This window comes from Triturus cristatus, chromosome 7, assembly GCF_964204655.1.
Source record: "Triturus cristatus chromosome 7, aTriCri1.1, whole genome shotgun sequence".
Classification (NCBI taxonomy): domain Eukaryota; kingdom Metazoa; phylum Chordata; class Amphibia; order Caudata; family Salamandridae; genus Triturus; species Triturus cristatus.
In genome coordinates this window covers 665,237,370-665,255,046 of record NC_140590.1, presented here as the reverse complement: position 1 = coordinate 665,255,046, position 17,677 = coordinate 665,237,370, and the positions used below count along the sequence as shown (strand labels likewise).

Below are 17,677 nucleotides of genomic sequence, written 5' to 3'. Positions count from 1 at the left end.
GGCGAACGGCACCCGCGCAGCAGGGGCCGTGAGGAGTTTTGTAGCTTCAGGCAGCAAAGGCGGGAAGAGGACACAGCTGATGACAATCACGGGGCTGCTGGTCCTCGCAGTCCCGTCCTCAGAGCCCTCCCTCTTTCAGCAAGCAGGCAACAAATCCAGGGGTCAGCTCCAAGGAATGAACTCAATAAAATGCAGAAACCAGGTTTAAAAATGCAGTAGACTCCCTCAGCGAACGGCACCCGCGAAGCGGGGTCCGTGAGGAGTTTTGTAGCTTCAGGCAGCGAAGGCGGGAAGAGGACACAGCTGATGACAATCACGGGGCTGCTAGTCCTCGCAGTCCCGTCCTCAGCGCCCTCCCTCTTTCAGCAAGCAGGCAACAAATCCAGGGGTCAGCTCCAAGGAATGAACTCAATAAAATGCAGAAACCAGGTTTAAAAATGCAGTAGACTCCCTCGGCGAACGGCACCCGCGAAGCAGGGTCCGTGAGGAGTTTTGTAGCTTCAGGCAGCGAAGGCGGGAAGAGGACACAGCTGATGACAATCACGGGGCTGCTGGTCCTCTCAGTCCCGTCCTCAGCGCCCTCCCTCTTTCAGCAAGCAGGCAACAAATCCAGGGGTCAGCTCCAAGGAATGAATTCAATAAAATGCAGAAACCAGGTTTAAAAATGCAGTAGACTCCCTCGGCGAACGACAATTCACAAAGATAGGTACATATCTATAGTGAGAATAAATTATGGGTGGGTATTACTGAATGGGAACATGGGCAGCATTTCTGGCCCTAGTCCCAACCAGGCAACTGCTCTTGTCCTCTCTGCTCTTAGCCTCGATGCCTATAACATTATGCACCCAAATGCTTCTATCCATAGTCACCCCTCACCCTTATGCCGCTACCCATTCATAATACCCGAACACAAACTCAGCAATCATTTCAATTCTCTTTATTCGAAAGTCGTTGCGAATCATAAAAGATAAACATACAAAATCTAAAATCACTTTTCAAAATATAAAGTGCAGCAAACATTGTCACAAGCAGATTTCCTCTCTGCAAAGTTCCCATAAAAATCCCGCTGGAAACACAGGAGAAAAGATATAGCCCCCGCTATGAATTTTGACAATAAGGCTGCTTCCCAATTATTTGTCACATACGTTAGATATGGTTCAAGGCCAGGACTGCTATTAAAGGTAATAATTTTATACAAGCGGTTTACTTAGCTCTACGCTGTCCCTTTTAGCACAGTGTCTTTCCATGAACAAGCGCTTCACAATTTTCTTGTCAGCCTTACATATGGGTGAAGGATTTTCAAATAAAGCAGCTTTCCCCAGAGTAGTAAGATTTTTCTTGCTATAAGTACGCCATGGACGCTATGAACACAGTCATTCATTATGCTGTGAGTAAACAAAGCCCTTGGATTGCTCCATATGGATAGCAACAACAAAATGTGGCCCATTTTAATGTACAAAAGTATAGAGGTATAGAAGGGGGTAGAGATAGGAGTCGTCTGCCAAAGCGATTCTCCTCAGCCTGAAATATAGGACAGTCTTCCTAACCCCAAATTCCACACCCATAGCTAGCAGTAGGTACACATTGCTTACAGTATATTTCTATAAGTATCGGTTAACCCCTAGTGACTTGCAAACATTAAAAAGAGAACGTATAGCTTACTTATATTTAGTGTTTCTAACACTAATGTTTTCTGCCCAAGACCCACTTGCATCAAATATTAAACCAAGGTATGGGAATTTAGAAACGTTCTTTAATCAGCTCTCCTTAATCCGCAAAGTGCACAACATATAATGCTTCCGGCACATACCATAGTTGAGATTTAGTATAGTTTATAGACAAATCTAAATCAAGCATAAACTCAGAAAAAGCTTGTACCGGACACCTGAGAGCATTTGGAGTCCATGCCATAAGCACCGCATCACGAGTGTACAACAATACGGGTATGGGACATGGGGGACATCTTCTGTAGCAGCACTTAAGACAACCTTGACCTTGTTAATGTATAAAATAAATAAAAGTGATGCTAAAACACAACCTTGCCTGTCTCCACTATGTAACTTAATCGCGTTGGATAATACCCCATTTGGTACAAACGTCACTCTGGCACTTAGATATTGATAGAGGAAGGTCAAGAAGTGAACAATCGTGGTATTTAGCCTTAGCTCCAACATTATACCCCACAACTTATTTCGATTAACCTTTTCAAATGTGGAAGATAGATCCATAAGGTTAAGGTATAAAGGCGATTGTTTTAGATATAGTGTTTTTCCCTAGTAACACATTTAGATTTAAACACTGCTCCATTGTTCCCAAGCGTTGCCTAAACCCATTTTGAGATAAAATACTTTTTCCATTGCACCTATCTCTTAGCCTGTTAAAAAAGACTCTTCTCATTATTTTAACGGTTGAGTCAATTAAAGGTACAGGTCTATAGCACTTAGGTTCAGGCGGGTGCCCTTTTTAAAAATGGGAACTGTAATGGAACTAGACCAAGAGGGAGGAAGAGCTTTGGGGTCCAACTTAACAAAAACGTTAGTTAACAAAGGAGCCCAAAAGGTCAAGTGTGCATTTAAAGATATCAATAAGGATTCCATCCGGCCCAGGATCTTTAGAGCAGGTACTACTGTTAAGAGCAGTAAACACCTTGTATACAGAATACAGAAATTTGGAGTATATAAGTGATATTACCCAGGAAAAAGAATCTTCTCAGTCAACACCATCAGAGGCGCTGCAATAAATGTTATTAAAGTGAGTTACCCACCGGTCACCCATATTATGGCTACTCAGGAAAGCAGGTGTCATCTTTTGTATTTGGAATTCACTAACCGCTCCCCAAAATTCACTTTAATTCTTGAGTGAAACTGCACTCGACAGATGATTCCAATTAGCCCTCTGGATTTCACGCTTCCTAATTCCCAGGGCCCCTTCTTTAATATGGCTGAGCCAAGATAATTGCACTTGGATTTCTGGGAGTGGCTGACCAGACTAGACTCAGATCTCTGTTTGCCTGGGAACAGGATCTATCAAAGCATTGAGTAGGGGAGCAAACTGGTCTAGCAGTCGGCTTCAGTAAACCATTGTTTATTACGTTGCAAAGTGCTCTAAAATAATTACACACATTTTCCCCTCTGGAAATATCAGATAAGCAGGCCAAGAAAATGTCTAAATTAGACTTCACTAACTCATCCGAAATTTTTAAAGGATAGGGAATGGGCCAAACAAGCCTAAGTCCCTTGTGCTGTGGCATTGGCTGATTAACTGCATTCTCTGCACCTCTAATGATGTCCATAGAAAGAAAGAATTTACCTATCAGTGGATTGTGATCACTAAAGGATGACTGCAGTATATCTCATCCATGTAAATATTGTGTTAGACCGCAAGTAATGAATAAATAATCAATAACTGATTTGGTACTCTATCTTAGACATCTTCATGCATGTTTACAAGATCATGAACCAAAAGATAATGAACTAAATCAGCACCTCTATTATCAGAGGAGCCGGTCACACCACACATGTTACGATGAAGCAGGGAACTAGAGTCAGATGTTGTAAAACTAAGTTTAGCATTAAAAACAACACAAATCAGAATACTACATTTCAATGGGTCAGAATAAAAATTAGATATAAGTTTGTCAACAGTACAGAATAAAGACTGAAAGTTTCGATTGTTAGAACTGGAAAAATCATTATTATAAATGTGATGATAAATAATTTGAAATGATGAGAACCAATCAGCTCTTTCACATTGACCTCAGAGTAGCAAAGATCCATAGGGACAACTTTGGTCTTAACTCCAAGTTTTACCCAAATTGTCAAACCTTCTTTTGGTCGACCCAAAGGGGACGGGGGTAGCAGGGATGGAAAACACAAATATCCCTTATATTCCAGCGGGGATATAGCCCAGGTTTCTTGCAAGGTGATCAAGTCATATTGTTCAACCAGGGAGAGGCAATCTTTCAGGACAAATTTATTATAAATCCCTGCAATATTCCAGGAGATCAAACTAAACTCGGTTAAATTACCCCTGTACTTAGTGCTAGGGACAGATCTCTGATCAACTAAGACCACCACAATTCCAACAGAAAATCAATTATCTGAAGGGCAGTTTTGTGCTGCAACTGCGCTAGGCATGGAAGAAAAAATGTAGTTACTAACAGCCTAAAAAAACACTTAAATGATGACCTTCCCTGCTGGTTGTAGATTTGACAGCACGTGCACCACTAAGTCAATCACATCCCCACATATCTTCCAAGGGTGTGAATCTATTGGTGAAAATTAGGACTATAATGCGGAATAAATGGTCTTGAAAAAGAGGCTAGTCCTGAACCCAGAACAGAAGGGGGCCTAAAAGGTGGGGATTTGTAAAAATAGCCCATTGAGAGGGGAAATATCTGAGAAAGGCCAGAAAAAGAATCTGTAGGACAGGCTAAAAGTCTCTGAACAATATTAGGATCTCTAAAATGTACCACAATACAGTCACCAGATAATGTTATATATAGAGGGAGGGGCTCAACAGGTCCGTGTTATAAGTTTCTACAGCTGCACAAGCCTATAGGATCTTCAAGTTCTGTTGCTGAAGTCTGGAGAGAATGTAACTGCAGGATCTGGAACAGAGTAAGTGCGACAGGATTTATGAGACAGTGAATGAGGGTGCTGAACATGTGCAACAATGCTGCCGTTTTGGATATTTTTGCACGATGAGTACTTAGGGCCCTGCAGAGCTCGGTAAAACCCCAACGCATATGTCTCTGAATCAGCATCTCAATCATGCCATAGTTATGTCACACTTGTTGAGTACACAGAAAAAGGAGTGTGTGTTGCTACGTGTTTGACTTCTCTTTGTGTGCTTGTTCAGTATTGAGATTGTAGCCAATCACACTGTGACTAAACAGGGATGGCGAGCACAGGCTGCGAGGGGGCACATGCTACACCGGACCAAGCCCATCTGCCAGGGCTTCTCTCCCTTTGAATAGCCTGTGTAACGAGGCCAGGCACAGAGAGGCAAAAACAGAGGCACTCACTGGGATTCACTCTCTCCCGTCCTTTCCTACCTTGACTAATTACCTCTCAGCAGCGGGTGCTGATTCCAGCATCCAGTGACTCTACCTTCCGCTTCCACGGTGTTGCTCCGGGCACCTTCTAGGGAGAGAGGGGCACTGTGGGTACTTGTAGCTGGCCTTGCTTGGGAGTGATGGTGCTAGGCCTTGGTATAGTATACTGTTACTGGTACAAGGAGCATGAAAGTGGTGGTAGTTTGTGAGCACACTGATAGGAGTTTTAGGGGCACTAGGGGACCAGACAGAGAAGCAAATGTACACACTTTCATTTGTTCCTCACATGCCTTCATTTCCAAGATCCTCCTAGGCCTGCGCTTTCCAAGCCTCTCTCACTCCAGTTCAGCTGCAAGCCTGACCCTACCTATGATTATCCAATGGGAGGCCAAGGCAGGATGCAGACACAAGGGACGGATGGGTGAGAATGACAGCATTCGGTAGCTGACTTTTTGAAAAATACAGCGGCCCAGCCAATTGCATTTATTTTTGAAAAAATATCTGCACCTCTGCTACCAGCATGAAAGAAATCTATTGTACCGGCCTGACAAGGTTGACACAAGCAGTAAATAAATAAATAGGCAGCCCCCAAAGAACAGATAAAGAACCAACACATAAACATACAGTACTTCGTCCCTGCTCCATGGGAGGAAGGAAAGACAAAATAGGAGGGACTGTTGCAGGGAATCTGCTTATGCACAGAACTATGCACAGGAAACCAGGACCTCAGCGAATTGTGGTGTACCAAAAACTCACCTCAGCACCCAGAACCCCTATCGGACCAGCATCAGTGTCCCATTCGTTATCCGTATCATCACGGAGGTCCCAATGTATAGACAACCCAGAACAAGCGACTAAGAGTATTCTCAGGAATGGTGGGAATCGGAAATACCTGTTCGCTATTATACATATATCAATCCACAATCAGAGACACGGTAAAGTTTAAAAGGTTTATTTTATAAACTACGTGTCCTAAGATGCAGTACTTTGGCTAACATAAGCAGACAAATGATTATAATTAAAACCATCAACATTGTTACAATACCATAGAAAATGAAAGGAGAAATCATAGTATAAATGACAGTGGCATACAGCCACCTTCCTTTCGCTAGTAAAATAATATTATTAGACTAGTAGAAGGTCTCTTAGGCTAGAACGGGGAACCCCATACCGTAAAGATCAGCTTTATGAGGATCACATCACAGGATCAGCTCTGCTCTGCGCCTGGAAATGTTCTTCTCCAGAATGTGTTTCAAACGCATGCAAACTGTAATATTAAAGGCTCTCGACATTCAGGTATTTGCAGCTGTGTGCATATTATGACTAGAGAGTGGGACGATCAAGCTGGATTCAAAAACATACATTGTCTGGCTGCTCAAAGTGTTTTGCACACAATGTTCAGACCAAGGTCGCAGTGCACGTCTAGGGAGGTGAACAACAGACAGTTCTCACGTGAAGCAAAGACAAGCAAGCAGTTTCTCAAATAATAACATGTATCTGCAGTGTTGCGTGCAAAAGCAGCAAAAGTGGCAAGATGGCTTTCTAAAAGCTAACGCGCTTATGCTACCATAGCAATGTATGTGGCTACCTTCACTACAGGACAAAGGGGAAGGAATGACCACTAGCAAGCAAGGGTTTTTAAAGGACACTGAAACAGACAAATGAAAAGCAGTGGGCAGTGCTGAAGCCCACAAAGAAATATATACTAAAGTATATAAAAGAAGTCTCGAGCATTCAACCTAAAAATTGGGGTAATAACCATCATATGCATGGATCTAGGGTGCTGCAGTAATATGGAGTAAGCAGCCATACATCAAGCAACCAGGGACAGGTGACAGACTTGAGCGGTTATGAAATGCTGGGCAATGACCCCAGACCAGGTATAGCCCACTCCGACAATCACACGAACAGTGTGTGACCACCAGGCTGCAGTCAGCTCATATCACGGAGTACGTGGCCAGGCCCAAGCGCTACGTGGGGGACATCAGGCTCGACCGGCTGTCCCCAGCCACCCACCGCTTGAGCTATTCCCCTTTCAGGGCCCATGCAGGGACCCCGGAATCACTGATCAAGCGCTGTGTCACCCACAATCTCTGTAGCAGGGCCACGGCTGTACCCGGGAGCCTGCACCTGCAGACCTCTGACACTGAACAATTCTTTATACAGGAAAGCCTCCAACCTCCTAAACGAAGATCTTGTACATCCGTCACTCTGAATTTCAATGTGCTAAGGCAACAATAAAAATGAAGCTATCAATTAAGAGGCACTTTCCATTATAAGATAGACCTATTGGCTTATCACATACTTATTTGTAAGAGCCTGATTCAAAAAGGGTCTCCAAGTGTAAGCTAAACTGAAACCAGAAAGAACACCTAGAACACAGAGAAAAAACATAAAACCTATTGGAATTGCCGGCTGTTAGAAATACAAATATTTTGTGTTAGAGCTTTTTTATGATAAACATTCTAGTTTTCTCTTTGCATGATAACTATATTCTCATTTTTGAACATTTTAAAAACTGAGAAACAAGAAGAACCCATTTTGACCCAGTATAGTTCCGCTGTGTTGAACTGGGTTGACTAGGAAACAGTGCATAGCTAGACAATGAGGTTATTCTGCAGGAAGGCCAACTTCCCTGTTGTGTGGACAGACTGTGTATGTGTGCGGGTTGTTAAACGAGATCGAAGCACAGAAATTGTAAGATTCATTTTGGTTATTTTCGAAGTAACTTATGTATCTTATTTTAATTCTTTTTTATATAAAGTGAAGCGGAAGTTTCACCTGGAAGAGTACAGCCTTTCTCAGTCCACGCTGGAACAGGTAAAGTATGCAGCTTCGAACTATACAATACATATTACTTGTCAAGAGATCATGACGAGCAGATGTACATGCTGGAATGAATTACAGTCACAAACCAAATGTTTTCGAGTCCCCATTCTTCATGTTGAAAGGTCATGCCCAGTATAGTATTTGATCTGGGGAGATGAGGTCACCAAGTCTACTTTACTCACACCTCTTATAGGCATGTATTATCAAATAAGCTAAAACGTGCACTGAAAGCAGGTCATCGTTTTCTTGATTAGTGCTATCACATCCGCCTGTCTGTGTTTTGCAATAAGGTTCACTACAGGCATGAGGAAGACTCTTTGTGAAACCAGATGTGCAGGACATGTTGTCATGAGGAAGACTAGGGAGCAGAGTAAAGCACATTAACCCCACAACATGCGCAGCAAGAGACTAAAATGTGCCATTGTTAATGTGTCATGTACGTATTGGTGGAAAGTCAGGAAATCTTTGGGCAGATCCATTTTGCACCATTGTACACATGCCTTCGAGATTGGCCCATTGATCCATTGGCTCAAAGTATTATAGTGACTGTGTTTTTGTACCTCTGCTTCTGTGGTTTCTAGATCGATGATAAGAGACATTCTAAAACGTACATTTTTAAGTGATGCGCTTTATCTTGAAACCAGATCAGTTCGACAATGGGGAAACAGCTGCCCTCATCCTCCTGGACCTCTCGGCAGCATTCGACACCGTATGCCACCGCACCCTGATACAGCGCCTCAGCAACATCGAAATCCAAGGAAAGGCCTTGGAATGGATCATCTCGTTCCTCGCCGGCAGAACCCAGAGAGTCCGCCTTCCCCCGTTCCGGTCTGCGGCCACCGATGTCATCTGCGGCGTCCCGCAAGGATCCTCGCTCAGCCCCACCCTCTTCAACATCTACATGAGCCCCCTCGCAGCCATCGCATGCCAACACAACCTCAACATCATCTCCTACGCCAACGACATCCAGCTGATCCTCTCCCTCACCAACGACCCCGCCACAGCCAGAGCCAACCTCCAGGAAGGAATGAAAGACATCGCGGAATGGATGAAGCTCAGCCGGCTGAAACTGAACTCAGATAAGACGGAAGTCCTCATCCTGGGAACATCCCCCTCCGCCTGGGACGACTCCTGGTGGCCCCCTGCCCTGGGCTACGCTCCAAAGCCAACGGACAGTGCTCGCAACCTGGGCTTCATCCTGGACTCCTCCCTCACGATGACCAAGCAAGTCAATGCCGTCTCGTCATGCTGCTTCAACACCCTGCGCATGCTCTGAAACATCTTCCGGTGGATCCCCACCGACACCAGGTAGACGGTCACCCAGGCCCTCGTCACCAGCCGACTGGACTACGGAAACACCATCTACGCTGGAACCACAGCCAAACTACAGAAAAGACTCCAGCGCATACAGAACACCTCTGCACGACTTATCCTGGACACCCCCCGCTTCAGCCACATCTTTCCCCAGCTGAGAGACCTGCACTGGCTCCCCATCAGCAAGAGGATCACATTCAGACTCCTCACCCACGCACACAAGGCTCTCCACGACATGGGACCCACATACCTCAATAACCGCCTCACATTCTACACACCCACCCGCCACCTCCGCTCCGCCAGCCTCGCCCTCGCCACCGTCCCGCGCATCCGCAAGACCACCGCCGGAGGAAGATCCTTCTCCTACCTGGCGCCCAACGACATGGAACTCCCTCCCCACCCACCTACGACTGACCCAGAACCATCTCTCCTTCAGGAAACAGCTCAAGACCTGGCTCTTCGAGGAGTAGCGGATCCCCCTCCCCCCAGCGCCTTGAGACCCTACGGGTGAGTAGCGCGCTTTACAAATTCATTGATTGATTGATTGAGAAAATAAAAGAAAGCATGATCTTATTGACGAATGGGAACTGGAGGGTACTTTTGGATTGAATTATTACGTGGTATACTAAATAATAAAAAGATTGGATATTGACACATCCCTGATTTCTATAGCTGCCTTGCAAAAGTTATATCTGCCAGAATTCACTCTTTAACTGACAGCAAGGCTAGGGATTTCAAATCCAGACACTAGAAGGGTGACCACGAAACACTACTAACACCAGTGGCGAACCCTAAGTTGGTGATGAGAAATGAATGAAGATGGAGATCATTCTGCGACATCAGTTTGACAAATATATCACATTGCAAACTGCAGGGTGGGACTGGCCTACAGGGCAATCTGAAAATTACTGATTGGCTGGCTTGACAGGTCAGTGTGTGGGCCTTTTTTTGGCTGTTTATGGGCCGGTTTTTACTGTTGATTTTCCCATTATTAAATATTTATATAAGCAGGCTCAAATTACGTGCAAACATAATTATCAGGAATCAGCCTGGGTGGAGCTATCAAGTTTGTGAGACTGGGGACAGCTCTCTCTTTTGGAGAGTAGTGAACATGCCTTGCTTTGCCCGCTCGTATGCCATCACAGAACAACAGTGGGTAGATCATTTTGAGGGTATTTATAGTCAGAGGGATGGTGGGGGTGAGAAAACCTCTGTTGCATCGGTCACAGTTGGTAACCCAGGGGTATTTACCCTAGATGAAGTCACACAAGGCAAGAATGCCTGGTCTAGTAATAAGGCCCCGGGCCCTGACAGTATACCGCCAGATCTGTTCGAAGCAAATATAGAGGTCTGGGCTCCAATTTTAACGCAGGTCCTGAATGCGGCTGCACAGGAGGGGACGTTACCCTCCTGGCCCACTGTCATGATTGTTCCCATTTTCAAGAATGGGGACAAAGAGAACTCACAATGACCAATATCTTTATTGGATCCAACAGTCAAGGTATTGGGGAGGGTGATTTTAAATAGGCTGGGCGATTGGGCAGAAGAAAACAAAATTTTGAGTGATGTTCAATATGGTTTTAGGGCAGAGAGGTCGACCTCAGACCAATGTTTGTAGAAAATCTACTCGAGAAGCAGAAATGAAGCTGTGCCCTCTTGCACTGTGCATGGTGTCATGTGCTTTAATTTTACAGTGCGGGAAAAACATCAGTGCTCAGAATCACCATAAACTCTGTAAACAACAGGGGATTGATTCTCTTAAGGGGAACAGAGGTTGGAATCAAAAATACTGCTAGCAAAACATAGTACCTCTGTCACCATAAATCAACTTTTTTACTTTTCAGAAGTAGATTTTTATTTTCTACTACTTGTATTCACCGTACACGTATTACATTTCATATTCTTACACCAAGACCTGTTGATTCTGTGCAATTGTGACTACAAAAAAACACAAATATTTCAGAAGACTTAAAAAATCAAATGACAGATAGACACAATGTCATATACTTGAACAATCTTCACATAAAAGACAACAACGTCATATACTTAAACAATCTTCACATAACAGACAGCGTCAATTCTGTATACTAGACACAAAGAATCTCCTCATGCTATTTTAAACAACTGTGTGTAGAATGTTATACATATAGGAAAAGTCCTGCATTGTTTATATGGAGTTCCAGGGACTCATGTTTTTCAAGTCCTCTCAGGATGATAATTTATTAAGGTGCCAAGTAGTCATTTTAATGTGGCCGTCATATGGATTATTGCTGTAAACCCACATGTCTTCAAATAGTGCCATAAACATAATGGCCATTTCCGGCGCAAATGGACAACCCATTGCGGCTCCTTTGATTTGCACAAATTGGGCTCCATTAAATGTGAAAAAATTGTATTTTAAGCAGATTTCCGCCAATCTCCGGATAAAGGATGTAGGGACATTGTGGGGACGTTCACGTTTGTGAAGGAAAAATTCGATTGCTTCCAACCCTTGTTCCTGTGGGATGTTCGTATAAAGGCTAACGATATCAAGCGTTACTAGATATTCCTCTTGCTCATCAAAGGGATGTCCTTCCAATAAAGTAATGACAAAAGTGAGATGAACTTTCTGGACCTTCTGATAAGACATGAAGCTGGGTGCCTCTATACAACTTGGTTTGCGTCACCACGTTTTCAGGACGCACTAATGAGATGAAGAAAATAGTCCGTAGAGTAGTCCCATTGGTGGTAGCGCTCTCCTTCCCCTGCCCCATCTCCACTATCGACAGCAGCAGAGACTTTGAGCTGCCTTGTGCCACGCAACTGCGGGATTTGGTGTATGCAGCTGCCCCTGAGGACTATCATGGGCTGCGCTGAGTGGAGCGACAGTTTTAAACAGACAGATCCACTGGAAAAACAGCTGAATTGCAGTGGTGTATGCTGGGCAGTGGACTGCACCTGCTCCATGGGGGTGAAGGTGGTGCTACGGATGCCATCTAAGCCACGTAGAGGTCTGGGTACTGCCTCAAAACAGTGATATATGATCAAGGACAGAATCACAAAGATGGCAAAGACCACAGCACACGCAGATACATCCCAGTCGGCCGACATTGAGTCATACTTCATCCTGGAATTAAAGCAATTAATCTTGGAGGGCAATCAAGTGATGATGGAAGACATTGATGGGGTGGCCACCACAATGGCACTGCTACTCCAGGACATGGACATAATGAGGGATCGTGTGTAGGAGCTTGGCACCAGGGCAGATGACATTGAGGAACTTGTGGGGTCCCACTCCCATCAACTTGGGATCAAGAGAGTCCACTGCAGTGGCAGGAAAGTAAGCTGGGGCACCTCAAAAAGAGGTCAAGATGGAATAATGTACACATCCTGGGCCTACTGCAGGGGACTGAGTCCTCACCCATGGAGCAATACTTAGAGAGTTGGTTGGCCAGCGTTTTGACGCACATGGAATGTACTGAGGGCATGCAGGTGGGCAGGGCTCCCAGGACACCGGGCGCTGCCATGTATGATCATGGCCAAGATGCTGAGATACCAAGACAAGATGCAAATTCTGACAGTGGCCTGCCAGCAAGAAGCAGTGGAATACAACAGAAACAGAATCTCCTTCTATCCAGATTATGCTAATGCAACCCAGAAGAAAAGAAAGACATTTGTGAAAGTGAAGAAGAAACTAAGGTATCGCACCCTTCCTTATGTATTGCTGTATTCGGTTCACTAAGCAACACCTCGTTGATCATGCAGAGGATGCTATGTAGTTTGTGGAAAGCAACTGAATGGATAAACTGGTGGAGACACTCGCAATTTAGTTTGGTGACGTTACATGCCTCCTGTTGGGGTGGCGGTGCCAATAATGTGATCTAGTAACCCATGGTTACCAGAGAAAATGAAAATACTTCCAATGCCGGCTTCGATAGGTGAGTTGTTTGTTATTAATTGTGCTCATCTACCCTCCTGTACGTAAGTGCTGGTTGAAGTGGTCTCTGGCATGACCTGCACTAGGAGCTGCTGAAACCACGCGCTAGGTGGGAAATTACTAAGGGCCATATGTAGGTGGCATACAATTTACCGATTCTTAAATACCGAATTTTACCGATTCGGTATTTAAGAATCGGTAAATTGTATGTAGGTAATAATTCGGTAAATGTTACCGAATCGGAGAAATTGGGTAATTACCGAATCGGTATTTACCGATTCGGTAATGAAGCATACCTTCCCATTGATTCCTATGGGCCTGGAGGCCCATAGGAATCAATGGGAAGGTATGCCTCATTACCGAATCGGTAAATACCGATTCGGTAATGGGGGGAGCACATTCAAGGGTGGCAGGGTGTCACATTGACACCCTGTTGCACCCCTGATTCCTGCATGTGTGCACATGTGGCGGACATACATGCCCTAAGGGCATGTATGTCTGCCACATGGCACTCTTATTTCAGCAAAATATTGCTTTTTGCAATGTATTCAGTATTTATCACCAACCTATATTTGGTGGTAAATACCGAATTCTAATTCCTACACAACACTCATTAGAGTGTTTCCTACATCTCATTTCAGGATTCGGTATTTACCGAATCGGTCATTTTACCGAATCGGTAATTTTACCGATTCGGTAAATTACCGAATCCTGAAATATGCCCCCTACATAGCAAATGCCTAAATACCGGTCGGTAACGGGATATTTACCGAAAATCGGCCGTAACCGACCGGTATTTGGCTTCCTACATATGGCCCTAATTGTATTATGCGGGGGGGAAGGGAAGACACTTGTGGAGGCCAGGTTGGGAATGGCCACATGGGAGAGGATGGAGTTGGGTTGGGACACTGTTGTTAGGTACAAGCTCATGTGATCAGCGAACCTAAGTTTCAGCACCACACACTAGGCCCTGGAACACGGGGTTGGTCTCCAATGAACGGATGAAGGTGATCGAATTGTTTTGGAATATTAAGGGGATCCAGAGCCCGATTAAACAACTGAGAATATGGTCCTATGTACGAAAACAGCAGGTGCACATAGTAATGGTACAGGAAACACACTAATTCCCTGTGAAACGTGAGAAACTTTGAGACAAGGGTGCAGGTAAGTTTGGTATGCTAGCCTCACATCATCTGGGTGCGGGGTTTTGATCTGGGGTGATGCCATTGTCCCCCTCAGTGTAGACACAATATTTAGAGATACAGATGGGTGCTATGTAGGGGTGGTAACTCCCATTAGTGGGATACCCACGGTACTCCTCAACACATATGCACCAAATATAGACACCCCAGACTTCTTATTCGAGGGGATAGAGAGCATGCCGTACAGTCACATCAACAACCAGACACTGCCTGACATGCTTGGCAGTGCAAAATTAATATCATCACTCTATACGCTGCTGCTCCCATGGATAAATGCTCGCATGACTACACTCAAAACACACTGGGAAAGGGACACAGTAGAGGACCTAGGGAACCGGGAATGGAGGAAAATTATAGGTAATTGCAGACAGGTCATGGGTAATGCTTCGCTGAAATTGATCCACTACAAATGTGTACAAAGAGATTATGTAATGTCACAATGGCTACACAAACTAGATTAATCTAAATCAGAGATATGCCTGAAATGCAGAGTATCTGGGGATACAGGAATATTGGAAGGAGGTGTTTACTGCACTGCATGAACTCACTGGGCTCACACAGCATGGTGCAGTTGTGTTTACTGGGATCAGTGCCCCGCTCCTAACACACTAAAGTCATGGGCAGGGTGGTTGAGATAGGGCTGGTTGTGGCCAAGAAATACATAGCACTAAATGGTATCTGGGGTAGACTCCCCACTAAGCAGTGACAGGAGAGGGAATTAGCCTGCTGGGAGCAGGCATAGTGCAGGGTACTTCACACACTGATTTTTAGGAACGCTGGCAAGGGTGGTCTTACTGATTCGGACATGGTGGACATTAGAATGCAAACACCAATTGAGGAACCTGATGAGGAAATTGACCAGCAACATGGTGTTTAATAGACTGCTTGAGGGTTGTATGGAGTCTTTTCGATATGCTAAGACTATGTAACTGTGATTCGGTAAATGCATGGTGGTATCTGCGATACCAGTGGCCACTGTGATTTGAACAATGCTCACAGTAAGCTCAAAAGTTGGCTGGGGGGATGCTATAAGAGGATGTTATGTCTTTTGTTAGAAAAAATAAAGAGATTTTACAAAGCAGTCATCAAATTTAACAAGGTACTGCAGGGTTAACCTATGGAAGAGACAGGCCTTACAACAGTGAAAGGCGACTTTAGGAGTTTTTCACTGTCAAGACAAGTAAATATTGAACACACGCCTTACTTTTTAAATGCCATGCACCCTGCCCTATGACCCTTTAAGGCCTACCTTAGGGTTGCCTTATAAGTATTAAAAAGGAAGGTTTAAGCCTGGCAAAAAGGTTTATTTTGCCAGTTCGAAATGCCATGTAAAAACTGCACTACAGGTTGCAGTAACAGGCCTGAGATATTTTTTTTAAAAGACTACTTTAGTGAGTGGCACAATAAATGTTACTAACCGCTAGCAGTATTTAATTTACAGGCCCTGGGTATATGAAGTGAGACTTACAAGTAAATTAACAGTATCAATCAGATATAGGCCATTTTTATCATGTTTTAAGGAGAGAGGAAAATCCCTTTACCACTGGTTAGCATGGAAAAAGTACACAGAGTCCTAAAAGCCAACAAAAACGAGTTGATGCTTAGTATGGGACTTAATTCTAAAGATGGGAACAATTATTGAGCTAAACAATTTCAATTGTGCCTCAGACACCCTGATCTTTTTTTTTAAAAATAGTCATATTATGCCCCTGAAAAAGCATTATGCATTATTGGAAATAATGCATAATGCTTTTTCAGGTGGGTGTTGTAGTCTCACAGTGACTCTGTAAAATGTGGATGCCCAATAAATGGTGAGGATGGGACACATTAAACAACTAAACTCAATATGAATATAAATCTCCACTTCGAAATCAATCATTGGTCACATTTTAGGGAAAACTCATAGGGGCTCATTATGATGTCGGGCGTAATCACTCCCGCCCGACACCAACTCAGTCATGGTACCGACCGACACCCGGCGGGCGGTCCCGACCACCCCATTAGGATGCAACCTGTTTGGTCGCTTACCAATATTTTACTATGGGAGCATGCTTTATGGCCATAAACCCGCCGTAATGCATGCTCCCATAGTGAAATGAGAGGTGTAGTTCATCTCAATCTCAATGTGCCTACCACAAGGTGCAGGGATCAACAGGGCCCCCTCGACCTCCAACCAGAGGCTGTGCACCAAAGTGGGCCCTGCTTGGGGCCCCCTAACACGCTATCCGATATGGTTTCCTTGTCTGACAGACCAGCATTGGACCTGTGTCGTAAACTGTGGTCGTAATCTCAAGGGCGGAAAGAGCTGCCCTCGAGATTGCAGGATGGATTCCGATTGGAGGACAGGCTCTCCAAGCTCGACGGAAGCCTGACGAAATGACTGGCCAGTTTCCTTCCCGACCACCTCCATCGTGGTGAGGCAGTCGGAAAGGAAACCGACCAGCCCATTACAATGCGGCACTAAAGTCTGCAAACGAAGATCGGAGCCTTTACGGGCAGTATCGTAATCAGCCCCCAAGTGTCAGCTACATTCTTCAATCTATAATTTTTTTAAGAAAACATTCAAATACCCTTTCTTGGTACATCTTCTCTAATTAAAAATGGACCGGTCAATTCTTGATTATACATTTTGAGAGTAATTTCTGACACCAAAGTATCACTTTCGTGTGAGAAAATATCACATAACAAAAATCCAAAGAATAGCATCTTTGAGTCACTCGTGATAGGATATACTGTCCTTTCAGTGACGTTTTCTATAACAAAATTCAACCTGCTGTTGACCACTTGGAATCAGTCTGTTATGAGGCAGACATTTTAGTAAACTTGAGGATGTGTCTGCCCTCCCCAGTAGTTTCTTTGTGTTTTGACTTCTCACGAGGAGGACATGTTAGGGAAGGTCTTCACAGGACTGGATCTTCAAAAACATCCCATGGTGTATGTTAGAACAGGAGGAGCTATATTTGAAGTAGATGTTTTACTTTCAGAATATTTTATCAATGAAAGAGGTTATTTGGGATTTTTCCTTTCACTTTGTAGACTTCACAAACTAGGGAATTACAATTGTTGTCAGGTAAATGGTGTTTTTAATTATTCTGATAAACTGGATGATTTCTTCAAACATCCGGCTCTGTTAAAACATTGAAAAAGGCTTTTAACTGTCCCAGGATGCTTTATGAAGAGTATTTAAAGTAATAGCTTAGAGGGGCATGCTTGCAGAGACCTGTAATATAGTGAAACTCTTATTTAACTTTAATGAAATTCAGTAGTGGCACAGCTTAAAAAATACAATCTATAACAATGCTTTCTATAATAAAAATGATGAAGAAATGGAAAGTCTAGAGTGGATATCAAAGGATTGTG

At 44.1% G+C, this 17,677-nt stretch overlaps 1 protein-coding gene across 2 annotated transcripts in view; it reads left to right on the top strand.

Moving 5' to 3' along the window:
- The window catches only part of LOC146810319 (ATP-binding cassette sub-family A member 9-like), a 1,478,308-nt gene that overhangs the window by 1,454,914 nt on the left and 5,717 nt on the right, over positions 1 to 17,677 (top strand). For both annotated transcript variants that reach the window (XM_085617315.1, XM_085617314.1), the window contains one exon: positions 7,821 to 7,876. In XM_085617315.1, coding sequence (XP_085473441.1) covers positions 7,821 to 7,876 — 56 coding nt within the window. The remainder of the gene's footprint in view (positions 1 to 7,820; positions 7,877 to 17,677) is intronic.